Here is a 25,660-nt window from a genome sequence, read left to right as displayed (position 1 = left end):
CACTATATACTGAGCTTATTCAGCTGTCATGCAGGGTGTGAGTCCATAAATATTCCTTATAGGCGAAACAAACCTCTCACCCTCACAACACCAGGATGCCCTCCTTCCCCTACTGACATTTAATTGTAAAAACAGGCATTGGCTTCAATGACAGTATAATATCAATCCCTCAGACATTAAAATCACCAAGTCAATGAATCATCTCTACCGTGATATTTTACCATCCAAACGACCTAAAACCCAACTGCTGTCATGACCCCCAGGCCCCCACAACACTTTAATCCCATTGCCAGAGTGTCTAGACATGCTCAAGGGCCGGGTGGTAGCAAACATGGGAAACGTGTTGATTGGAGCAGGGATCCCACCCGTTTGCCGTTTATAACCGTGGGAATGACATTTTTAACTGCGTGTTGCATCAAGCATATCCCATGTAGCCCAAGCACATGCGAGGCGAGGTTAGGTGCTGCGCGGACACGGTGGGTGGGAACAGGGCATGCTCCATATCAACTCTCTTGCCGTTAGCAATCGTTGCCAACAGACCTGGTGCTTCGGCACAGAAGAGATAATTGTGTATAACAAATGAAAGAATGGATTCATGGTGAGAGGGGAAAAATTACAGTCCTAATAATAAGCTCCCCACAGGACAGAGCGAAAATTACTATCTGATGCAAATTAATGAGAAGAGATTAATTAACAAGCGTCACCCAATAAAGGATTCTTCTAGTAGGACTAAATCAGAGGAAAGTAATACAATCTCTGCCTGGCTCCTGGCCAGCGACTAATGGAAGTTCGTTGTGCTTTTCACAGCAGAGAGAGGCTTTCATTCAGCAGAAAGTTCACAAACCACCAAAAGCAAAACAGCTCCACGTAACGGCGCGATTATTTCACTTGATTTCGCCCCGCAGTTCGGTGTCCGCTCCCGCGAGCACGGGAAGAAATGAGCTCTGTGACATTTCTGTACCAGGAGGTGCCGGATTGCAAGGATGACTATTGCAGGCGTGTTCAAACCTTGCCTAGCAGGGAACCGGGTTGACGGCCTGCCAGCATCCCAATGCAAAGTGCTCCTGCCCGCTCCCATCTCATTAACGTGTGACACGTGATTACTCTACTTGTGTCCAGACAGCCCCGCTCTCAGAGACTTGGGCTAACCCGAGTACCCTCACTGCGATGGAGAGGCTTTCTGGCCAGTCTTTTTAATACGCGATATAGGATGGATCAGCTTTCAGTGCTTCACAAGCATTAATTACTTAATTAACCCACTGCAGCAGGGCTCCATAAGCTGGAGCCAGGTTGCCTGGTACAGAAGTGGCAACAGATCCGGAAATGCAAGGATCCTTTTGTATGAGAGCAGCTGTCTTGTTGAACTTCAGACTGTTGCCTTTAAACACTTGTGTTGTCGTAGGAGAGGCTATTCACTGTTAACTAGGGTATAAACAGTAACTCCAGGGAAAAAGTATGCTTGCACATACGCACATTTATTAGGAAGTCAGCACTGTCACCCTGCCACTTCATTGCACTTCCTTGAAGTCCCTACAGTAAATTGTTCCCAATTAGACACGGCAGGCTGGAGAAAGCCTCCTCTCTCGCCACTGCTCTTTCATCTTTGTTTTTAAGTAACTCTCAGGAGCGGTCAGGCAAGAACCCAAGGCCCTGCCCTAACTGCAGCCTCCATTCCCCGTGCTCTCGGAGGTGGCTTACGTGCTCAGAAACCAGGCAGCGTTCAGCCGGCGTGCAGAGCTCCCTGCCCGCTACATCCAGGACGACCGCTGCTCATTGAACAGAGCGGGTCTGTGTGTCCAACGGTCAGGGACGTGGGTCCTCAGCTGCTGTGCGAGGGCACGACTCCATCCGAGGCAGCCGAGCACCATCCATTTGCACAAGCTGAGCACCTGCCCTTGTCTGTGCAAAGGCACGCACACGTGGAGGACTTGCACACTGACCCTCTGGCTCTGCTTAGTTTCCAGAACGTGCATAGCTTCACCTCCGGCGCTCCTCTGCCCTGGGGACCGGTCTGCGCAGCCATGGCGAGCTGCCATTCCCTGGTTCTTCTGGACGGGAAGATACAAGGAGATCCACTCGACCTGAAAATGTTCGAGGGCACAAACTGGGTAAGGTGCCTCTTCTTCTAAGCGCAGGGACACGGGTTGCCAAGGCTTCAAGTAGCTCCCATGGGCAGCAATACAAATAGCTAGCAGGACTCTGGTGCCCACAGCACACGCTGGTTTGCCGTCTTGCCTGCTGCAGCAGCCTCTGAGTGTGCAGTGTGCCAGGCCAGGACACGAGGCTGTGACCATAGTAGTGAACATTACAGGGCAGAGGACAGGATCACTTTGCAGGCCCATCCCTTGTCTGCAGTGGGACAAGGCTTGTAGCTATCCCAGGGCTCAAGGTGGATCTGTGCATGCCCCTTTTCCTCAGCCTGCTTGCTCTGGCTTTGCACATGCACTCACTCCCCCGGGGAGGTTTTATTTCTGCTGTCGCCATCCATATTGCTGTTCAATGAGATGTAAATGTAACTAAGATTAAGAACAACCATGTTGCTCTCCCTCTTAACTCCTCTGGCCAGTCCTCACTGCCCTTTATAGTCAGAATAATCACTTGCAAGAAACCAGAATAATTGCCATGTTTAACATTATTGCTTCATCATCTGAGACTAGCACACCACAGAAACAGCCATTAGCAAGAGCCTTTTCAAGCAGCTTGAAAAATGCATTAAATTAAAGCAAGCAGTATTTGTCTTACGAGTCACCAGGACAAGAATTCCCATCTCAGCTATCAGCCCCTTTGAATCTTTGCTTTACAAATACCTGCAGATACAAAGCCGTGTTGGGGTAAAAAAAAAGACCAAAACTGGTACTGCTCCATGCTGCATTGCACTCCACGGAGTGCAAAACCCGGGCATTCAAGTCTCGTGGGCTGCCCCTGCGGAAACATGCCCAGCTCCAGGAGCAGCAATACGTCCCCATCCCCGTTGCTGTACACCAGAGACCACTGCCCCAGCACCGCCAGCTGCTCCAGCCTGGCTGCGGGTGCCATGAAGAAGTCTCGGGATAACAGGGAGTAGGCAGCATCGCACAAGAAGCTGAGCACGTGCGAGTCCCGTTCAGAGAGGGCACAAGCAGCTGTACCCCCCGGGAAACGAGCAGACTTACAGGCGCAGGCGGGCAGCTCAGAACAACCGGCGAGCTGCTCAGCCGAGCGCTCGGTGCAGTTTGGGTTGTGGTGACAGCACACCTACTGCTGCTTTTTATAGCAATATTTCATATTTTTGTTCAGTACATGGGAGATGTGGGTGTCACTTTTGGACTGCAGGTGTTGACATACCAGGCTGCTGAAAAAATGTGACCGGGTGCGATCAAGGGCTCACCTGATTGCAGCAGGTGGGGACCTCCTAGCAGGAAGGACCCAGACCCTCTCATTCTAGAGATTCACTTTATTTGCTTTAAATAGTCCAGCAACTACATGACATAACCAGCCCTTTCACTGTCTGAATGAATTCAGCTTGAATGTGCAAATCTGCTGGGTGTTCGCTCTGTCCTCATTCAGCCTCGCTCTAGTGGCTCTTGTCTTTCACTTGCTTCACACTGGTGACAAACATGTGAACCCTCAGCTGTCATGTTTGAGCACCCCTGGGCCGGCTTTGGGGGAGCCGAAATATCCCACTTCTACTTGTGATTTTGCAAGCATCACACTAAGCCAATGAGGTGCCATCTTCTGGGTTTGCGGTCTTGTGCGTTTTCCCCCACAAAAATCATCCTTGCTGGCAGCAAAGCGAAATTTGTCACAACAAAGCGAGAGGCAAGGATTGCTGTGGGTGTTGCAACAAAGTCAGATTCAGAAGTGCAAAGAAGATAAAAAAAGAACTGGTGGAAACTGGAGGGTGAAGTAAAGCCTGGACTTTTGCCCCTCCCTGGTGATACCTCTGCCTGCAGGTGTGGGCCGATGCTTTCTTGCCCATGTCCTAATAGACGATTATTTGGTCTTTGCAGGAAGTGGAAGATCCAAGTGAGACTGAAGGGCCAGACTCGTGCATCGTTATTAAACCAGGACCAAACGCTAGCAATGTGAGTCCCGTGTCCTTAACAAAGAAAAGATCATGTTCATGTCACTCCTGGTGTGCTCCATTCATTGACCCCCATCGTGATGAGAACTGGCCGATACAGCTGGCTGTTGCCTCTGCACCAGTCTGCGGGGCTGCGTTCGCACCTTACCAGGAGGCCCTTGGAGAGTCTGGCCCTGTGAAAGCCAGCCCTGGGAAGAATTAGTAGTCCAACACCCTCAACTGGCCTGCGAGCATGTGGAGGAAGGAAGGGGGGACACTCAGGATCAGTCCCAGGGCTGGAAGGGGCCCCAAGGCTCTTCTGCCCCAGAGTCCCTGCATGCACGTTAAGCAACTAGATCAGCTCCATCCTCCTGAAAGATAAATTAAATGTACCAGGGAGAGAGTTCAGGAGGAAGGAAGAGAAGCAGCCGTGCTGGCAAGAAATGAAAGATGCGGGAGAGAACAAAAGACTTGGAGGAAAGAGCAGGAGTGCTGGGGAAGGAGACGCCGCAGCAAAAGCTGCTGGCAGAGCTGGAAGCAGCGCACTTTCCCCACATCTCCCTCCCCAGCACTCTTGGGAAGAGTCTTAGGAAAGTACAGAAAAAGCAATTAAACCATTAAACTGCTATGCCCAAGTTCCCCCAACTAGATGGGCACAGGCTGCTCTGGTTATCAGTCTGAGCTCCTCTGTTGGAAGACACAATTTGGTCCTTGAAGATGGACAAAGCACCATCCAAGAGATGAGGAAGAGAAGATGGTCCTGGAGGGAGTCAGAAAAAGTGGGTTGAATTCCCAATTTCTGGTATGCCTTGAACAGCATGTCCCTCGGCCACCCTGTGCCTCAGTTTCCATATCTGTACATTGAGGAACAGGCATTTTCCTTTGTTGCAAAGATCTCAAATGGCTTTGAATACACAAACACCACGGGTGCATCCAGACGAGCACACGCCTCTTTCCCCAGGAACAAATAGCTGTCCCTGAGGAAGGCTGCTCTTTGTCCATGGGGAACGCCTGTGCACGTGTGCTCTGGCACGTTGCCCTGGACGGGGTAGGGGAGGCTGGGGCCAGCAGCCGCCAGGGCTCGAGTGGTGTGGATCCAGCAGCAGGGAGCCTGGCCGGCAGCCAGAGCATGGCTTTGACTGGACAGGCTCTGGTTTTGGGTGGTGCACACTATCACCATGTGCACCGCACCGCTTTTTTTGATTTCCCCGGTGTCAAAAAAACCCCCTCAGGCTGCAAATTAGCAGCACAGGGAACACCTGCATGTGCAGCCTGTGTGGTGCGCAGGCCTACAGTGCCACATACTGCATGTGCACACTCGTCTGGATGCACCCAAAGAAGTTAAAACAGGGAGAAAATAGGCTGAAGATAAGGAAAGCCTTGAGGTCTGTAGGCCCTGGAGTGGTTCCTTAAGAACGGTGTCTGGAAGATGCATCTTCTGGAGACATTTAAAAACGAATCACTAGAGGATGTTCTGGAGGCGGCTGGCCTGTGTTCTCCAGGGGAACGTGTGTAGAAATGGATGTGATGACACAGAAGTGCATTTTCTGGGGTGTCGTGGGCGACAAGGGGCAAGTGAATGCCCTCGTGCAATAAGCACCGACTCCAGGGTGTGCTCACCTTAGGAAATGATCCCAGGCTGGCCCAGTTAAGATTGAATGAATGATGATGATGATGATGATTTGGCAGATTAAGGATCTAATATCCCACTTTCCTGACACGTTCTCAGGCTCCCGTGGAAGGGATCGTGATTCTCCACCAGTTCCCATTTTCCTCCGCGCTGCAGAGAATGTCTGTCGTTACCCAGGAGGTCGGGAAGAACCAGTATGATCTGTATATGAAGGGAGCACCAGAAATGGTGGCCAGCTTTTGCAGGCCAGAGACCGGTAGGAAAACATTTCTGTACACCCAGGATCAGAAGGGGCAACCTGGGATCTTTTGCCTCCGTGCAGGCAAAATGCAAACTCCCTTCAGGAGCTGGGACCCTGGAGGTGCTAAATCCCCTACACTGCAGTGACAGCGTGTGCCCAGCACCGTCCTGGAGCAGCCATTTCATGACAGAAAGCCAAGCCGTTGTCTGCCAGTTGCTACAGCAATGCAGGGATTTCCCTGCGGTGTGATTAGCCAGGACACTTGGCTTCTATTTCTGGCTTTGCTGATCCACACTGAGACCCTTGCTTTCTTTTTTGCAAAATGCATCCATGCCATTGCATGCCTGCTTTCTCTGAACAGCTACCACTGCTATTTGCACACCAGGAATCACGGACCCAGGGGTGAGGCTGACGCACATGGTCCGATACATGACCAGCGTGAACCAGAGCTTTGCTGCTTTACAGAGCTAGGCTGATTTTCCCAGCTGAGCACCTGGCTCCAAACTGAGCGGTGGCATTTTCAAGTACCCGATTTAGCTCTGCCGTCAGGGGTAGGGCACACGCAAGGGCATCCAGATCTCGGCACACAGGCCCTTCACTTCCCCGTTTGCTCGCCCACCAGCCTGGGGGGTCAGCAGCGTCGTATTGCCTTACCTCGGTGAATCACTATGTTCCCACGATGGGGAAGGCACTAGGTAAATGCAAATGAGTGTTATTACAGGCAATGGCTGCAGGAAAGCAGCGCCTTTTCATTTTCATGTTGCAGTGTGATACCAGGGCCTCGGTCCTTGCTCCTGGTAGCCAACCAGAATTCCTTTTTCTTGTAAAAACTCTAATTTGGTAGGATCTTGGGTAGGTTACAAATGTGGCACTCTCATTACTTTCACAGAAGGCTGCTTACCAGCGAGAGGGGTCTCGGTGCCAATGCACGGGGCCTGGCTCGGTGGTTTCAGAGGGACCTGACCTGAAGCCACATGAAACGAGCTTTGCTGAGCCTCCCCGTGAGATTTTAGGGATCAATAGCAAACCTGAGTATTAAATTGCACTGATCCAACTGCAGTAGCCTCTTTAAAGGCGCTTTGCAGCTCAAACAATTCACATCAGACAAACACTTTGGGATCAGTCACGTTCTGGTTTCTCAACATTTCCACTCCATGGCCAACCCTGCCTTTTTTGGTTCTGCACTGATCACAGCATCATAAGGGATTTGGTACCATACCAAGCAGGTGCAATGATGAAATGCTGCAGTTATCTCAGGTTAAATACATACAGCCCCAAAGATGTGTTTGTCTTTCAGATCCCCCTGGGTTTATCAGGCATGCAAAGATTTAAGGCCTTGATGCTTAGCTATTCCCAACTGATGCTAAACACAGCTGAGGGGAGAAGGAGCGAGATGTCCCCGGCCGACCCCAGAACTTCCCTGGAGCCAGCTTCTTGCCATCAGAGGATTTGCCCCTGAGACATACAGATAATAATATCAGGAGACTTGCCCAAAGCCATGCAGCATTTAGTGGCAACACACAGACCAAGGGTCTCAAGTCCGGACCGCCAAGGGCTGGTCTCACCACTAGGCCACCTCCCTTCCCCACTCCTTACATGCATTGCACAGCACTGAACATGCATGCAGATGAGTTCTCAGGGGTTCAAGGCAGCTCATCCTGGGTGTGGGGCTTGGTCCTGCAGGATGCAACAGGCCATCAATAAGCTGTAGGACAGGAGCCCATCAAAGACTAAGCACCCTTGGAGTAAACATCCATGAGACTGATTCACCTGCTCTTTTCTCTTCTAAACAGTCCCAGCTGATTTTGTGAAGGAGCTTAAGGTTTACACGATGCAAGGCTTCAGAGTCATTGCTCTGGCACATAAAGCGCTAGACGTGGGAAAGGATGTGGCCGTGGACAGCTTAGAGAGGTAAGATTTGCCGGCAGCGCTGCAAGTAGCCTTGCAAAGCCAACAGATGCCTGACCCACCAAAGGGCACCGATGAGGGAATATCCGATATCCGTCCGTCCGTCCGTCTGCAGTTTCTATGCCGCACCTTCCAAAAAAGCGCAGGGAAAGATCTTGGTGCTTTGTGTCAAGTTCCCCTGACAAAACACCCCGCGCGCTGCCTGCCCGATCTCTCAAGATCCCTCCTGCTCTGCGCCCCATGTGAGCAATAGATGAAAACAGCCGGACCAAAGCATTTCATTGCGTATATCCTCCTGCATCACAAAGCATTGACAGAACCCACCGCACTTATTTGGGAATACAAGGGCAACATTAGTGTTTCTAAGGCTCTGGTGGGAACGAGGACCACTGGGCCAAGCCTAAAAGCTAGAGCTCCTCTAAGAAATGCGAGTCCAAGACGCTGAGACGCCCTGCCAATAGACCTGCACGTGCTCGGGGCCACCCATGCGGCGTTGGTGGGACGCAGCCCTGGCCTCGCCTCTTGCTCCTTCCCCAAGGCAGCGACGGGGTGGAGCAGCCACGGTCCAGAGCTGCAGCAATGCCAAAGCTTGTGGGACGGGCTTTGCTTTGAATTCCTGTCGCCAAAGTGTCACAGGAGAGAAAAGCACCTTTGCAGTATTTAAGCACCTTTGCAGGATTTAAGAGAACAACTGCCAAGCACCAGTTTTAAGCACGAGCCTTGCTTACAATCCCCGTGTGGTCTCTTCTTCCTGCTCAGGGAGGACGTGGAGTCCGGCCTGGCGTTCCTCGGCCTTTTGATCATGGAGAATCGGCTGAAGAGGGAGACCAAGCCTGTGCTGGAGGAGCTCAACGCTGCTCGCATCAGGAGCGTGATGGTCACAGGTACCTGAACGGGTCCTCCTGTCCCACCCCAGGCTGGCATCATGCCACTGAATTAACCCGAGCTGCAAGAGAATAAAACTGGTGTGGAAGTGAGGATTCAGCCCTCCTGACACCAAACTAGACGGGGGGAGACAAGCGCAGGAGGAGCTTGGCACATGACGGGACGACCCCTGTTAAATTACAATAAGTGCGTTAGCACAGTCAGCCTCACTTGGTTTTTTCTCCTCCAGGTGACAACCTGCAAACAGCTGTGACTGTGGCCAAAAACTCGGAAATGATCCCCGAGTCCAGCCAAGTGATTCTCATAGATGCCAAGGAACCAGACGGCTCCACCCCAGCATCCATTACCTGGCAGCTAATGGAAGGGAGCAAGCAAGCTGCGGCTGAAACCAATGTAAGGCCAGCTGGAGGTGGCCACGATGAGCTTTAATAGAGCATCAAACCCTGCAATGTGAGATGAGAGGCTTTCTTGTGTCCGGCCTTATAGGCAGCAGCTTGAAGCTGCCGTGATGGGAGTGGGGCAGGATGCAGAGTTTCATTTCTGTCTTTCACAGAGCGAGCCAGGAGGCCAGAGTGCAATGCTGTACGGGGGGGAACCAAGTGCCGTCCAGAAAAACGCATATAATGCCATAATAAACAACACTGCCCTGCAGGTCAATAGCATGCCCCATCCCTGCTGTAGGTCCCCAAGTTAAAACACATTCACAAACGCATGCTTTGCCCTGGTGCAAACTTGAGCATGGCACTGGACCCATAATGTGTAGCCCTGTTGGTTTACGTGTAAACCGACATAGGACAGCACCTGACCAGTCAAGTGTGGGCAGACAGGCCACGCAAGCTTACCAGCGGAGGGTGGGTGAGGTGAATAGTCTCATTATCCTGATGGAAAATTGTGATACGAAGACATTGAGTGACTACGGCAAGGTGAAGCATCAAACCCAGGTCTCCAGCTCCATCACCACCAAGACCGTAATGCAACCCAGTTCAAGCACTTACGCTGGGCCCCCGCTTTCATGACCTCCACCTGCTTTCTAACATTATGATCCGAGCATGGCAATAACCAACTCTTGTCTGATTTCTAGGAAGTGCGCGTTGCTATTGAGACAAGGACTCCTCCTGACAGGGATGTCCACAGTCACCATTTTGCCATGAATGGAAAGTCGTATCAAGTTATCGTGAAACATTTCAGCAGCTTGCTGCCAAAAGTAAGTTTGGGAGGAAGCATAGGGCTCTCCTTTCCCCTCTCTTCTGCAGCCAAACCTCCTGGCGGTGAAAGCTCCTGCACGCCCGCTACCCGTGGCTTGTGATCACGCCCGCTACCCGCGGCTTGTGATCACGCCCGCTACCCGCGGCTTGTGATCACGCCATAACAAAACCGACCCTCATCCCCAACCTGTTTAAACTCCTATCACAAGCCTGGTGCTGGTTGAAGGGCTCTTATATCAGCTGAGAACTGGATCTAAAAATCATTGGGACACTGCTGAGATTTCAACATTTCAGCTGAGATTAATGAGCATGAACCCTGGCTGGTTTATACCAGCGTGAGACTCTGCCCCCGTACATTGTGTGGCTGAAAAACACAGTTACCACCTCACCATTTAATGGGCACAGATGATGAAGAGAGCCATCAGTTGCCCATCACTCAGTGGATTTAAGAGAACAACTCGAACAAAAGCTGGTTCGGCTCACAACAAAGATGACTGAGACGAGATATTAGGCAAGGGGAGTCCAGCACTTGGACAGACTGCTCCTGCACTGGGGTGTCCAAGGACGGGGCAGACAGACACCAGGAATCAGGTATATTTTGGGGCACCTGACCCTGCAGGAGGATGGTTAAGTTGATCTCTCCAGATCCCTCCTGCTCTATGCCCCGAACAATGGATGAAAACAGCCGGACCGGAGCATGTGGTCTCATAAAGCGTTAACGGGAACTGCAATACTGAATACGCTGCGCTTATTCGGGAACACAAGGGCAGACATCAGCATTTCTAAGGCTCTGATGGGAACAAGGATCACTGCGCCAGCCCTAGCGCTGTGTGCAGATTGCTAAAAAAGGGAAGCATTGAAAAGACAAGCCACATTTAGAGGGAAAGTGTGTGATAAAAATGGAGCTGGGTCCACACTGCACCCCCCAGGGACTCCTCCAGCATTTCCTGCAAATGTTGGTGGGGACCCCCTTGACCGCGCTGGGCTCAGGATCAGAGCCATGCCGTTCTCGCTGCGATTTCTCCCTCTTCCAAGTTTGCGGGTCTCCCGATCCCAGCTCTGGCTCTGCCGTGCGTGTGCGAGAGGTGCTGTGCTCACACTGCCAGCACCCCAGGGCCCAAAAGCTGCCCAAAGCTGGGCCGGGTGGGTCCTCGTCTTGTCTGGAGACTGATGGGAACAGCTTAACGGTGGTTTTTGAACAACAGCCTGCTCCCCCATGGGCCTCTTGCAGCTCTTGCAAAATGAAATGTCTGTCAAGCTAGCCTTGCAATGTCCTTCTCTCCGCAGATCCTAGTGAACGGAACAGTTTTTGCCCGGATGTCCCCCAGCCAGAAGTCCAGCCTCGTGGAAGAGTTTCAAAACCTGAAGTAGGTTCCTTGTTGGATTAAAACAGGGACACGTTCTCTTTAAAACATGGCTAGAGAGGATACTGCGACAGCCAGGAGCGAAGGACCGCTTCAATCTGATTACAAAAAGTCCAATTTCCACCTTCCATTTCTCCAAACTTAAATCCTATTGATACTCTCCATGTTCCCTCCCTCCCTCCCCAGGTTTGCATTTAGCTAGCCATTACCCATGAAAAGCGACTACTTTAAACTCATTTTAATACTAAGCATCACAATAGGGAAAAAAAAAAAAAGGCAGGCCAAAACAGGGGTGGGGAGAGATCAAAATAACCAGGGCTGGGTTGCAGCCTCAGTAACAGAAAATCTACAGCCGCCCCACTTTGCTGAGTGGAGACCAGATCCGAATCTCACACGTGTGGCTTCTGGTCTGCAGCATATTCATCCAGTCCCCCCCACCGGCAATGCCCCCCAGAAATGAACAGGCATTGCATGGGGGAGAAATGTGGTCTGCAATGCAGAAGCAAGAGCAACATCCTCTAAAAACACTGAAGTGACTTTTTCTCCCCGGATACATGGCCACGTCTGAAAGGAGTACCCGCTCGGCCGACTTCAGGCGCCAGCCCCCCCGCTTAGCAATTGGCCGCAGAGACAGAAAACAGGACTTTCCAGCCGGTTATTTCTATATTCCTGAGCCCGTCTGCGAGACCCGGCAACTAGCCCTGTGGTGTGGGACCTGCCTCGTCTAGAGCAGAAACCACGCTGATAAAAATCCCCATGAAATTACTGAATTGTTACAGCAGGGTTATGTATGCTCCATTGGTCTAATAACAGATATCACATCTACTCAAAGACCCTTGCCTGAATTGTTAGACACGCATACCCACATGCACACACCATGTATTACCATGGCTCGAGCACGTTAGACAAGCTGCCGATATTTTATTCCAAGCAAATCCCTTTTCCAGTTAGGTGTACGTTGAAACGCTCACAGTTTATACAACAAACACAATAACCCCCCAGGATTTTAGTAAGTACAGTTGTTTTTTGCTTCTCATTTAAACACATTGCATCGAGGAATTAACACGTATACTTTGGTGAACAGTTAACATCCAGAGTACAAGTATTCTCTTGTTTTCTCCTTCTCCCCTCAGTTACTACGTGGGCATGTGTGGAGATGGAGCCAACGACTGTGGGGTACGTAGAAACCAAACTCACGCCCAGCCTCCTGCCATCTCCTGCTGCATTGATCTGTTCTGCTAAGACTCATGAAAGGAGGAGCTCAGACATTGCAGCTCTGTTGCCCCAAAGCACATGAAAGCACATTCAGTCAGTGCATCCTTTCAGAGCAATTTCCAGGGGTGCCTCATAAATGTGCAAATGGGAATAAACCATGCCCAGAAATACCACACTGGAGTGCTCCTATTCCCCGCCCCCCCAAGTTTGTGCTGCCTTTGAAATTGCATTAATTAAATTTGCCAGGCTGCACAATGCAGTCAGTGCCCTGGCCATTAATTACAAAAAGAAAAAAAAAAAATTAGCATGTTTGACAAAGCTTGGTAAGAAGTCACTTCCGTGCTCCAAGGAAAACCAAGGTGCTGTGTTAAAGGGAGTTTAGAAGACAGCAGTAAAGGAAGAAGCAGCAGGGGACTCTTGGTATTGAATTGCCAAGGGAAATTAGATACAAAGACCTTGGCTCGAGGATTACTAAGGAGGAACGTGACATCCTGTGGCTGTGGCAGGGGCATGTTGGCAGTTCACAAGTAGGGTCACGGGATGAAGTGAAGGAAGGAAGCTTAAACTGAGTAGTAGGAAACGCTTCCTGATGGAGAGAACAAGCCGGCTTTGGGGCAGAGGAAAACCAGTTGCTCCAAACGTGCGAAACACAAGTGTAGCAAGCACCCCACGCACAGCGCACACAGCGAGGAGCAGCCCCCCTTGCCCTGCACGAGTGTGCGCCAGGACCTCGTCCTTCTCTCCTGCTTGTGTTTCAGGCTTTGAAAGCAGCCCATGCTGGGATCTCGCTGTCAGAGCAAGAGGCATCAGTGGCTTCGCCTTTCACCTCCCAGATCCCCAACATCGAGTGCGTGCCAGAACTGATCCGGTACGTGAAGGCCCCCGCTCTGCTTTGTTGCTCGCACACTGTGAAGTTTCCAGCCCGTCACGTGCAGGGTGATGTCTGTGCAGCGAGTGCTCCTGCACCGGGAGCGTCACAATGGGCTGTAGGGACAGCCCCCCGATGCTAAAGCAGCAACACAACACAGGGCCTGACAAGTCACCAGACGTTTCAACAACCACCCAGAAGCAGGGCTTTTCACTAGCGGATTCACTGTGGAATAAAAGCCAATTTGCCCTTTAACAGAAAACTGCACATTATACCTTGTTTTTCAGCTGTGGCCAGAAACAAAACTGAGGAAAAGATCAAAGCAGCGTACTCACCATAGACCTGATTTCCTTCCTTGTGCTGTTTCTGTAACATGCCGTTTTCCACGCACGGCAGCCAGGGACGGGGCGGGGGGATGCTGCATCACCTGAGTATACACAGATAGAAATGCCTGGTTACCTGGGACCCTGGCTCCTCCACAGATGAATGAGAGATGGAGCAGTCCTGCAGCGGTCACAGACACCTGTCTGCTAACCCTCCCTGCGGTGCCTGGAGGACACGATATAGCTCTTGTCTGTGGTCATTGACCCCCCCGGTCATTTATCTCCTGAACAAACCAAGCCGCTATCCCAGTAAAAATGCTTGTGCAGTGGTCCTAACACCTTTTTTTTTTTTTTTCCTGGGCAGGGAAGGCCGTGCTGCTTTGGTGGCTTCCTTTGCAGTGTTTAAATACCTGACGCTCTATGGTCTGATTCAGTTTATTGGCACTTTGCTGCTTTTTTGGGTAAGCATTTCAGACCAGCCTCTCATGCAGGTTTTCTTCTTCCCTAATATACTATTGCTGTGCTCAGGTTTGCATCTTCCCTAATGCAATATTGCAGTGCAGGGAAGGGGGTTTCTACATTGCTCCAAAGGCACTAACAAAAGCAATAACAGAAAACAGCAGTCAAATGAGGCAATAAGTGAGTCCTCTGAGCCTGCACCAGGTCCTTTTAAAGGGAAATCACAAGGGGAGCCAAGACCACACATCAGCTGGGAGGGGGGAAAGAGCAAGCAGGGCTGGTTGCAAAGTGGCCACACCAGGGGTGCAGCTGCCTCCTTAAAGGCCCACAGTTAAGGTGCTCAAGAAGAAATGCTGGGAAAAACCCTAAAGGAAGGTGGAAGAGAGTTAATGGGTGAAAGGATGCAGCAAGGAAGATGTCCTAAGAGGACGGGCTTCTCTTGGGGATTACTGCTATATTAAGAGTCTTTTGTTATTAGGGAAGAAATCTGATTGCCTCTCCTAGCCGTGAATTATCCCTAACACCCACGGACTTGAGCATGGGCTTAATTCTTATAGCGCATGGAGAGCCACCGGGTTCAGCCAGGTTTCCTGCACATGGCAACATTTGCAGGACTGGAGCCCTAATTAACACCATAACTTAAGTCTTAAACTATATTATATATGTATATACTATTATATAATTTGTTCTTCTGTCCATACCCTATGAGTTTTTGGAGATTTCTGTAAAATGTTCTGTTAACTGACAAAGGACAAAGCTATATACACTTATACATGTATATAAGAGTATGTGTGTGTATGTACATATATATGTGTGCGCACACGTGCACGCGCACGCACACACACACACTTTGGTTAGTCTTATAGTCTTTATACCTGCAGCTGCAAAGCTGATTCCAACAATAAACTGCAGACGCAGCAGCAACCACGTGCAGTTCCTCTGTGGCTGCATGTGGGAACTCTCTCTGCTACGCTTGCTGTAGCTATGGGATTTCTTAAGTGAGTATGGGCTTAAAGACTATAAGACTAACCCAAGTGTGTGTAGACTAACCCGTGTGTGTGTGTATGTATATGTGTGTATATATAAATATAAAATACACAGACTTACTCTTATATATATGTATATGTACACACACCTTTATATATATATGTATACGTGTATATAGCTCTGTCCTTTGTCAATTAACAGAACATTTTACAGAAATCTCCAAAAATCATAGGGTATGGACAGAAGAACAAATTACATTATATGTCATAATATATACTTATTTTATAGATATAGATATCTCTCTCTGTATATGTATTACTGTGTCTAGTTTTGGGCCCTCCACTACAGAAAGGATGTGGATGAGTTGGAGAGAGTCCAGCAACAGAAGGCAATGAAAATGGTTTGGGGTTGGAAAAGTTCATTTTGTGCAAATTAGGCTCAGGTGGAGCAGCATAGATTGGTGCCAAGCACGTATGCCACGATGGAAAAATCCTAATCAACTTTCTGTAACATGAGCTTTCTCTTGGTTTCCTTCAGCAACTACAAATCTTTGGGAATTACCAGTACCTCATCGAAGATGTTGTCATCACGCTTCTGGTTTGCTTAACAAGTAAGCGGCTTGGCAAAGCCTACCTGTTTATAAGATGTGTTGTCTGCAAATAGCCCACGTTGTTTTTGTTCATCCGTCTAAACAGAAAGGCATCTTCTGCTGGCAGTGATGCCAGAGCCATTGCCAGGGGTGGGGTCGAGGGGTGAAAATGCGCATAGGATTTGGCCCGGGATCTTCTGCATTTGCAATTGCAATTTCGGTGACATTGCCCTGCACTTAGCTATATATGCTGCTTCAAGTGGAAGAGAGGCTGGTCGGGGGGCTGAGACTCTGCAAGGACTCAGAAAAAGTGGGCTTTGTTCCTAGCTCTGGTACTGACTCTCCGTGTAACCATGGCTAAATCACTTAGCCTGTCCCTTTCTGCCTAAGCTCTTACTGGGTGAGCCTACAGCACCCCTAGGACACGGCCTCAGCTGCAGGCTCCTACAAAATGAGTAGCGGCTCATGCTCGCTGCTGCTCGCAGAATACAGCGATACGGACCTGGCAGCTCCTGGCAGAGCGCTGCTCTCAGCATCGATGCCTGACGCTTCCTGCGGCTTCGTGGGATCGATCAGACTCTGGAGAGGATTTTGACTTCTAGAGTTCAAGGGGCTCCTGCGATAGCCACAAGCGAATCGCTATAGCACGAAACGGGGGGCTGGGGCAGCGGGATCAAGCAAGGGCAGGCAGTGTGACCTGGTTTGCTATTCAGCTGCAATGCAGGGCATGTGAGGAGGGGCTAGAAAAGCAGCCAGGGTGGGAGGTGAAGGCCACATTTTGCCTCCTGCTTAGTGTCACCGTCAATCCAGGAGAAATGCAAACCTCAAGAACGCTTGGTTCAGAGATGATACCTTTTATGGGGCCAACTAAGAAATCGCCAGAAGAATGATCTTTCTTTGCAAGCTTTCAGGCGCAACCACCCTTCTTTAGGCTGAAGGAAAACTAAAGATGGTAAAAGTCTCTGAGGTAGAAAATAAACTTCATTTTGCACAGGGGAAGCTGAAGGCGGATGTCTGTTCCTTTGGGTCCTTCGTGCGAGTTCCCCTTTGACGTGCAGAAAAGGCAGTCTGCGTGTCAGTCCAGGGGCACGAGTTCAGACCTTCCCCTAGACATGTACTGAAGGCCAGCCAGACTCAACCGTGCTGGCAGTGGTCACTCAGGCTGGAAGCCAAAGGCAGGGGCCACTAGCCACATCATCCCGCATGTGCCACAGGAACTAATACTGTACTAGCTGAATGCATGTCCTTGGTATGTGGCGCGTTGCCCTCTTCCTTGGCTGTTTATTAGTGACAAACCCCGCAGCCTTCACATGTGGAGGAACACCTGGGAGGAGCCGGGCAGGCTGGGCCGCTCTTGTGGAGCTACGCGAGCCGCCGAGCCAGGCCTCCCGGGGACACGGACCCGTTCTCTTTTCCAGTGAGCCTGACCCACGCCTACCCAAAGCTGGCCCCTTACCGCCCTCCAGGCCAGCTCATCTCTCCTACCCTGCTGCTCTCCGTCGTCCTCAACGTGTGCTTCACGACAACCATCCTCTTCGGCGGCTTCTTCCTGGTGAAGCAGCAGCCTTGGTATTCGGAGACGCCCGACCCCAGGTAAACCCGGTGCTTCTCCCATCCGGTCCCAGAATCGTGCTGCCAGCCCAGGGCAGGCGCCGAGACACGGGGCGTGCTGCAGCTCTCGGGAGGGGGAGCGGCGCCGACCCCGGCTCCTCCATGCGACAGAGTCGCCCCCCGCCCTGGGGAGCGCAGGAGTCTGCATTTATGCAGAACAGGGTGACAAGCAACCTTGGCTCTACCCGCCGCGATGCCGGCGCTGTGTATAACGTGCACCAGAGGGAAGCACGTGGCTCGGAGGCATTGCATCCCTCGTGGCCTTTGCTGTGCATTTAGCCCTGCTCAGGCTTTCACAGCAAAGGCAGAGCAAAGAGATGGACACAAGACCAAACCTCGCTTTCCTGCCGTCACCCAACCAACCCAGCTGTCCTCCCTGCTGCAGCCCAGGAGCCGTCCCTCTCTGGTCCTCTTCTGAGCAGACCCCTCCTGGGAGCCCAGAAGCCCGCTGGGTCTTATTCTCCATTTGGCTTCATGTGAACGCGGTTGTGCCTGGAGTCAGGAATCGGGTGTCTTCTGTGTTGTAAAATGTCCTTCTCAATTCAGGAGCCGCCTACACCATGTCCTCGTGGAGATGTGCCCAGGAGGTTGGGCAGCAGGGCAAGGGCTTCCCTGGTCCGCGGGGCCAGGCCCAGGCCCTTGGGTGCTTGCATGTCCGTGGCTGCACAGTGCTAATCAGCAGGGAGGTGGCTGGGAGATGGGTGCAAGGATCCTGTCCTGTCACCCCTGCTCCCGGAGCTGAGTACAGGGCAGAGGCTGGGATGCAAGCCAGGCAGGGCCTTTCTGAAGCAAAATGCCACCTTTTATTTCTGGTAAGACCGTCCCGAGGGCAGTAGAAATTCAGGGTGGATAGGATGGCAAGGTTTTTTGTGTAGATGCGATATCTTTTATTAGGCCAACCGAGTAGATGGGGAAAAAGTTCTTTGCAAACTTTCGGGCGCAGTCGCCCTCCATTAGGCATAAGGCATGGATAGGATGTGATCCAAGAGCTGCTTGGCTCTGGGGGCTTAACTTGCTTGAAAGCCCTGTTCGTACAAACACGAACGCCACGTCGTGCAAACAAAAATACACCGCACCAAAACAGAAGCCGCATTAAAATTTGCGGGTGGTCTACATTAACTCCCGTGTCGTCTATGCACGCTCACAGAGGCGCCTCACGCAGCCCGTCCTTTTGCAGAGGGTGTCCCCCGCCAGACCGGCCCCTGGCTCCTGTCAGCACCGAAACCACAAATGCTACACGTGTCCCCAGCAGCGTCCTCAGTTACGAAGGCACCACGATGTGGCCGCTGGCTACCATCAACTGCATAATCATAGCCTTCGTGTTCTCCAAGGGGAAGCCGTTTCGGAAGCCCATCTACACCAACTGTGAGTATAGCTGGACGCCCGCGCCCATCGCAGACCTGCGCTCCCATCCTAAAACAGCACTGGCAGGGAGCTAGCTGAGATGGTGGTGCTTTCATTCGCCTCATCCTCTGAATCTGAGTTAAAAATAATCCTCTTAATACGAGTCAATCTGGCTAAAAGCCAGCGTAGGTTATTGTAGTGGGAGCAGCGCTGACCGGGTTTAGCCACGGACCCACGCGTAACTCTTCAGCAAGGCCGGCAAGCAGGTCTGAGCATCGTTTTTGTGCCAGCCCAGCCCCAAGGAAACAGAAGGCCATGCCAGCAGATGGAAAGCGCGTGCGTTGCAGAGGGCACCACGCTGTAATGAGGTCTGCGCTGTCTCCGCGCAGCATCCAGCCCTGCCAGCTCTCTCCGCACCCAGAGCTGGGCAGAAGTGAGCTCGCAATGCCCTCCTTGCCCTCCATGTCTCGGTGCCTGCAGACCGGTGTTGTGGCCTGCTCGGTCCTCGGCCTGCTCTGCAGCAATGCACAAGGCTGCTGAAGGACACCAGTGACGCAGACACCGGGACCCGGATCCTCAGCAGCACGTGGGCCCCGGTTCCCATTGACCTAAGAAGGGGTTGGGGGCACCTCCATACATTTGTGCTAGTAGGAGCTGCTCTGCGACCACCAGATCCTTTGAAAAAGGCCAGGGCACAGCAGATGGCACCAACCTGCCTGGACCACCCCAGAAGGCAGTATATATCCCCTGAGCAAAGTCCCAAACGACCTGGCCTCCAGTGCAGCTGCACTAAGACCACCCCACCCCTGCATAGGGTGTCGTGCTGAAATGCTCCACGTCTGCAGTCCCCATTCTCACAAAGGAGTCATGCACATGGGTCGGGGAGGAAATAGGGCCCACCGAGACAGGTCTTGTCCCCCTAGATGTGCTGGATGACACCACGGACGCCCCTTTTCCTGCCACGTACGCGAGTAGTGTGCACCAGCCTGTGTCTGCCACATCACGTGTGCAAATAGCAGGGAAGCAGGGGGTTCGTTTTGTGACACAACGGTGCGGTCTCCCAGCTCTTTCTGTTCGTTGAGCCAGTAAGCGCTGCTGAGCAGATGGAGGCAGCCCAAGCGGTTCGGGAGCTGCCGGCCCCAAGTCATCCACAAACACATCACAAACGGCTCGGGGCACCGACACCGTTCACAACTCAGTTAACACTCTTGTTCCCCCAGATATATTTTCACTCTTCCTGCTCCTCCAGCTTGGAATCTGCGTTTTTCTCCTCTTTGCTGACATCGCTGTTGTGTACCGCGGGATGGAGGTAAGGAGGAAGGACAGCTCATGCTTTTCCATGTCCCCCACCCTGGCCAGATGCCTTTTGCACAAGTGGAAGGAGGAAGTTCTTGATGCACAAAGTGGGGACTTTATGGCTATGCTGCCCTCCCACATCCACCCACCGCAGCCTTAAATGAGGCTTCCTTAATGTGGCCTTCAGATGCAAGGGTAGTGCTGCCTACCCGTTAAGTCCGGCCAAGTGGGAGCTTTGTGTGACCCTTGGAAAGCCCAGGAGCAGGGCCCGCCCCTGAAGTGGCTTAATCCTCTCAGCCACCTGAGGACACAACGCGATGCTGCTGTCATCTTAACCTTAGCGCTAAGCCTGAGAAAAGACACCGCCTCAGGCTTGGGGACGGTGAGGGATCGGCAGAAATTGGACAGAGACATTTGCAACCCAGTGACTTGTGTTCTGCCGTTTCTTTTCCAACAGCTCCTCTGCACTCCCACAATGTGGAGGGTTTACATCTTAATCACCGCGCTGGTCACCTTCTGCGTATCATTCGTGGTGGAGGTGAGTGTGCGTCTTTATCCCCTGAAAACCAGCAGAAGCAACACGCGCTTCCCGTGCGTTTCTTTCCTCCCTCCAGGAAGAGATTGTAGCTCCTGGTCAAGTGAAAACCCCAAGGGTTTCTGAGGCAAACAACTCTGAAAACATTAAACCAAATTTCATTCTGTGTGCCCAGCATGCCGTCCCGTCTTTCACATCTGCCTTGTGCAAGGAGCGAGCCTGAATGTTTTTAGGGAGGAAAAGCGAGGCTTCGCTCACTAGTTACAGAACAAGGTTAGATCTGCAGACCGGACTAGTGCAGCTTCCCAGGGCAGAAGCAGACGCTCACAACCAGCACGACGCGCTCCCGGTACGGCGCGCTATTCTGTAGTGATTGAGCCCACAAAGCAGGTCATGCAAACAATGTTCTGCAGGCGCAGAACTGCACCTATGGCTTCTACTCACAGAGCTATGACCCCAAAAGGGAGTTTCTCAATTCGAGCCAGGAAGAAAATCAGCCCCCATCTCTCTGTGCTCATAAACCCACCCAAATGCAATGCATTGCGTGGATGGAAGGGAGGAGAATCTGCTTGTGAGCTAAAAGGCAGGAATAAAGATGACCCTGGAAAAAGGGAGGAATAAAGATAACACTGCAAAGCAGCGTAGACCACGGGGCCTGCACTGGAAGGGCCCAGGTCTCTAGTCTTTGATGCTTGCAGGAGGTTGGGGTGAAGGTCTGTGTAGGGGCAGGATCAGGCTGTTCCTAGGCAAGGTCCACACGTGTTGGCGAGGGCAAGATCTCACCCACTCTCCCTAGCAGCCAGTTTAACTCTGCTCGCTAGCGTGGAAAGCAGCATTAACTCTGCGCCATCATTTCCCAGGACCTCATCCTGCAAAACAGACTTCTCTGGTTGCTGATTAAGAAATGCTTTGGCTTCCGCTCCAAGAGCCAGTACCGGAAGTGGCAGAGGAAGCTGGCGATGGATCCAACGTGGCCTCCCTTGCAGCGAACAGATTTTGCAGAAAACGGCAAGAACGAGATCTACACAAACCCAGCCTATGAACACGGCGAGGAGAAGTAAGCCTTCCTGCAAGAGACCGGCCACAGCCTACGGGCAACCTCCCTAATTTATAAGGAACCTGGACTAGCTTCACTGTTTTTATATGTACAAACACCACTTCCTTTTTGCTTTATTACTATTTTTTAAATATAAACATGCCAATACCAGCCATGTCACATCATTTGAGAGGTGCAGGTGGGGTCTGTTACAGTTCTGCCCTCGAACACCGACAAGCACTTTCTTTTTGTAGAATAACCATATTCCAGGTAGTTTTATTCACTTGATTGCTTTTTATGATAAATACAGGTATCTGTTCAATAAAATTGGTATTGCAGAAAACAAGTAAAACATGGAGTCTGATTCGACTCGGTCACCGCAGACCTGCCCGGGTTTCCAACGTGAGGTGCCCAGACAAGTCCACACTCCAGCACATGTTTACACAAAGAAACTTATTGTGTGGTTTCCCCCAGGCAAGTCAAGGGATTTGACTTTTGCTTTTCTTTGGGAGAATCCCAGTCCACAGGTGTTAGGGCACGTCCCTTTTGCCCCCTGCACAACCCATGCACGGACCCCATCACGCATACCGGGAAGGTGAGGTGTCGCTGGAGGAGCACACGCGAGTGGATTTGCAGCAGAGCACAGACACTTCAAGTCCAAGCTGCACAGAAAGACGAACTCATGGAAAGTTTGCTATATTGCATGTAACAATATATACTTCTATATTGTTATTATATATAACTTGTTCCAAATGAACTGAGTATGTGGTACACCTCTTGCTGTTGAGGTCTCAGGCTCTGCAGGCTCAGACTCGCACACCTGAGTGTGCGCTCTCACACGCTACGTGGGCTCTGCACTCATGTCAGGGGACCCCACATGGTAAATGAGGGCAGAGCCTGCTCCTCTTTGACCTCACACACGACTCAGTCAACGCATGGACCAGATCACGCGGGTACCAGCACGGGGGCAAGAGGGCGGCCCTGCCAGGCCATGCTGATGTGCGTCTCTCTCCACGGCTGGGAAGCAGCCCAGTAGCATCAGCTCTGCATTACAGCTGGAGGCACACGCTGCTCTGCCCACAATTTCACCCCTTCCCACTGCTGCACTTTACTTGGCTGTTTTTGGCTTGCTCTGGGCAGACCTGAGAAGAGCCTCGCATTCAAAAACCCACCTAACTCTATGCCAGTGACATAGATCAATACAAGATTTCACCTTAAGAAATCCTTGCCTCTCACATCATTGTTGCCAAGAAGGCAACCGGCGTCCTGGGCTGCATCGGCAGGAGCGATGCCAGCAGATCGAGGGCAGTGATTCTTCCCCTCTATTCGGCACTGGGGAGGCCACATCTGGAGTCCGGTGTCCAGCTGTGGGCCCCCACTACAGAAAGGATGGGGACACGTTGGAGGGAGTTCAGTGGAAGGCAGTGAAAATGGTTGTGGGGCTGGGGGACAGGCCTGGTGAGGAGAGGCTGATTGAGTCTGCAGAAGAGAAGACGGAGGGGGACTGAATAGCAGCCATCACCTCCCTGCAGGGGGGCTGCAAAGAGGACAGAGCTGGGCTGGTCTCAGTGGGGGCAGATGGCAGGACAAGGAGCAATGGGCTCCGCTGCAGCAAGGGAAGTTTAGGTTGGATATTAGGAAAAACTCTCTCACGAGGAGGGTGCTGAGGCACTGGGACAGGTTACCCACAGAGGTGGTGCACTCTCCATCCTTGGAGGTTTTGAAGCCCTGGCTAGACCAAGCCTTGGCTGGGATGATGGAGTTGGGGCTGGTCCTGCTTGTAGGAGGGTGTGAGACTGGATGTGACCTCCCGAGCTCCCTTCCTAACTTTTATTTTCTAGTATTCTCTGATTTCTGGACCATCCTGGCTCCAACTTCACTGACCCCACCATTCACACGCACTGTAACAAAATGCCTCTGTGTTGTTTTCCATTGTATTCAGCTTTAGTTTAACATGAAAGCAGAACAGCAGACGCGGCTGCGCTACGAGACACAGCCAGGGGTCCCGGACTCGGTATTCGGACGCTGAAATCACAGACGATGGGAGCTCCCGATTCAGGCCTGCCTGTACACTTGAAAATGCGTAACAACTTTATAGCTGGTTCCTCTCCAGCTTTAACTGAACCTGTGGCGAGGTCCTGCAAATTCTGAGCAAGGCTCTGCCGAGGAGATGCCGTGTGCTCCTTGATGGGTCGGCTCTCCGGCTCCATCTCCCCCAGCCGGTCCGAGGATGAGTCCCGCTCCTGACAGCTCCAAGGAGCAGCGCAAAGAAACCGCTGCACAGGCAGGGGGGAGGAAATCCGTTTCTCAGAGCAAGACACCCGCTCACAAACATAGGAGGGAGCGCCAGAGTCAGGCCTCGCTGCTCCTCCCCGTGTCACGCAGCTCCGGGCTCGACACGGCAGCAGCTCCGAGGTGCAGCACGTGTCCCCAGCACCTACACGAGGACAGCTGCAAGCCAGCGTGACCGGCCGCGTGTAGAGTCCATCAGGCAGTGGAGGGGAAGATTATCACAGTTCATAAATATTCCTCTAAAAATGTGTAAAAACGGTTTTTCCAAACAAGTTAAAAAAAAAACACGCTATTCACTGAAAAGCCCCAGGAGAGCGGAGTCTGGACAAGCCCCGTCAGCAGCCAGCACGCAGCAGGCTCCTTTCCCAGCTCCGTGCACCAGTGCCCAGCAGAGCCGTGCCCGCCAGCGTGGAGCCGTCGCTTGTTAGCGCACCGCAATGCGCAGGAACACCATCGCGCCCGATCAACCCGACGCATACTCCAGCCAGGGCTCCTGGCGTCTGACGGTCTGTGCTGCCCTGCGCAAGCTGGCCTCCACCGTCCGTGCACCCTGGCACGCGATTAACAGTGCCGCTCTCGGGACTTGTTCTGAAAGAAGCCCAGCAAGGAGAAAGCGCCGGCAGCAGCGGTTACGAACCCAATGGCCCCGATGGCTCGGTTGGCCTGCAAGAGAGAAGCAAAAGGCAGGCTGAAAACGATCAGGGGCTTTGTCTTTCCTGAACATGGACACCGCTACTGATGCAACTGGCACGTGCGAAGCCAGGCACAGCCCCTGTCAGATGCATGCATCCCACTGGCGTGAGACCCGCTGCAGCTCCAGAGTACCCACTCCTGCTCGACAGGCCTGAGCCCGGAAGGGGCTTGACTGCATGCGGACCCATGGCTAAGGCCGGTGTTTGATCCCCACCGAGCCCAGAGGCACCGCCGGATCCCAAGACGTACGTACACACGCCAGACCCAGCAGCAGCGCCGCACGGGGCTTGGACCCCGTCTTATCAATTGCGCTGAGGATCTGAGGTTTCTAGGCCTTCTGGCTTGTATCCTGACAGCCCGAGTCACCCAGACCCGCATCGATACTGAAGCCCCTGCTAGACGTTACATATATCTAGCAATAAAATGGGTGAATTGCACCCTAAGTTGAGACCGGCCACGTGTGCAAAGCAGTGATGGCACCATAAAAATGGTTGCCTCTTTTTATAGCTGGACAGACATCTCGCAAATGTGTGCAAAGCAGTGATGGCACCATAAAAATGTCTGTCCAGCTATAAAAAGGGGCAACCATCTCGCAAATGCGTAACAACTTTATAGCTGGTCCCTCCCCAGCTTTAAGTGAACCGGTGGCGAGGTCCTGCGCTTTCCACCCCACTGCTTGCGCCTGGGTGCCCCCACACAGGGGCAGGGAAACAGGAGCAGCTCCTGACCGGACAAGAAGAGCCGGGCGGAGCCCCCGTACCTGCTCGGAGACGCCCTCGCCGTAGCGCAGCAGCGTGACGAAGTGCTCGCAGTTGTTGCCCAGCAGGTCGTAGGAGACCTCCTGGCCGATGAGGAACTCGGCGCGCCGGAGGATCTCCTCCACGGGCAGCGGCGTGTAGGCGCCGTCGTACTTGTTGTTGATCTTGTAGGTGTCGCTGCCCACCACGTCCTTCAGCAGCTGCATCTTCACCAGCGCCTTGCGGCTGAACACGGACTTGGCGCTGGCCAGCGGGGCCGCGGCCCCCTCGTCTGGGGAGGCAGGCGGGGCTGAGGCCGGAGGCTGCCGGTACAGCACCCAGCTGCGCGAGCGCCAGCTCAGGCCGCCCCGCTGCCAGCGTCGATGCCCGCTGGCGCCAC

The 25,660-nt window shown here is 52.3% G+C and overlaps 2 protein-coding genes across 2 annotated transcripts in view; one reads left to right on the top strand and one right to left on the bottom strand.

Moving 5' to 3' along the window:
- ATP13A5 (ATPase 13A5) overlaps positions 1–22,791 on the top strand; it is a 41,910-nt gene extending 19,119 nt beyond the window's left edge. Inside the window, exons 14-30 of the mRNA XM_019532548.1 lie at positions 1,958–2,108; positions 3,990–4,064; positions 5,772–5,928; positions 7,707–7,824; positions 8,581–8,705; positions 8,936–9,099; positions 9,788–9,910; positions 11,199–11,278; positions 12,409–12,451; positions 13,249–13,358; positions 14,046–14,142; positions 15,665–15,737; positions 17,135–17,309; positions 18,505–18,692; positions 19,892–19,980; positions 20,425–20,505; positions 21,363–22,791. Of these exons, the coding sequence (XP_019388093.1) occupies positions 1,958–2,108; positions 3,990–4,064; positions 5,772–5,928; positions 7,707–7,824; positions 8,581–8,705; positions 8,936–9,099; positions 9,788–9,910; positions 11,199–11,278; positions 12,409–12,451; positions 13,249–13,358; positions 14,046–14,142; positions 15,665–15,737; positions 17,135–17,309; positions 18,505–18,692; positions 19,892–19,980; positions 20,425–20,505; positions 21,363–21,563 (2,050 nt within the window). The 3' untranslated portion in view covers positions 21,564–22,791. The remainder of the gene's footprint in view (positions 1–1,957; positions 2,109–3,989; positions 4,065–5,771; positions 5,929–7,706; positions 7,825–8,580; positions 8,706–8,935; positions 9,100–9,787; positions 9,911–11,198; positions 11,279–12,408; positions 12,452–13,248; positions 13,359–14,045; positions 14,143–15,664; positions 15,738–17,134; positions 17,310–18,504; positions 18,693–19,891; positions 19,981–20,424; positions 20,506–21,362) is intronic.
- Positions 22,792–23,458: 667 nt separating this feature from the next.
- Positions 23,459–25,660, bottom strand: part of HRASLS (HRAS like suppressor) — a 3,162-nt gene continuing 960 nt past the window's right edge. The window contains exons 2-3 of the mRNA XM_019532547.1: positions 25,284–25,583; positions 23,459–24,493 (exon numbers count right to left, since the gene is read on the bottom strand). Of these exons, the coding sequence (XP_019388092.1) occupies positions 24,392–24,493; positions 25,284–25,583 (402 nt within the window). The 3' untranslated portion in view covers positions 23,459–24,391. The remainder of the gene's footprint in view (positions 24,494–25,283; positions 25,584–25,660) is intronic.

The sequence above is a fragment of the Crocodylus porosus genome, unplaced genomic scaffold (assembly GCF_001723895.1).
Source record: "Crocodylus porosus isolate Cpor-Errol unplaced genomic scaffold, CroPor_comp1, whole genome shotgun sequence".
Lineage (NCBI taxonomy): Eukaryota > Metazoa > Chordata > Crocodylia > Crocodylidae > Crocodylus > Crocodylus porosus.
The sequence above is the reverse complement of the archived record's forward strand: the minus strand, read 5'-3'. Positions and strand labels throughout refer to the sequence as shown.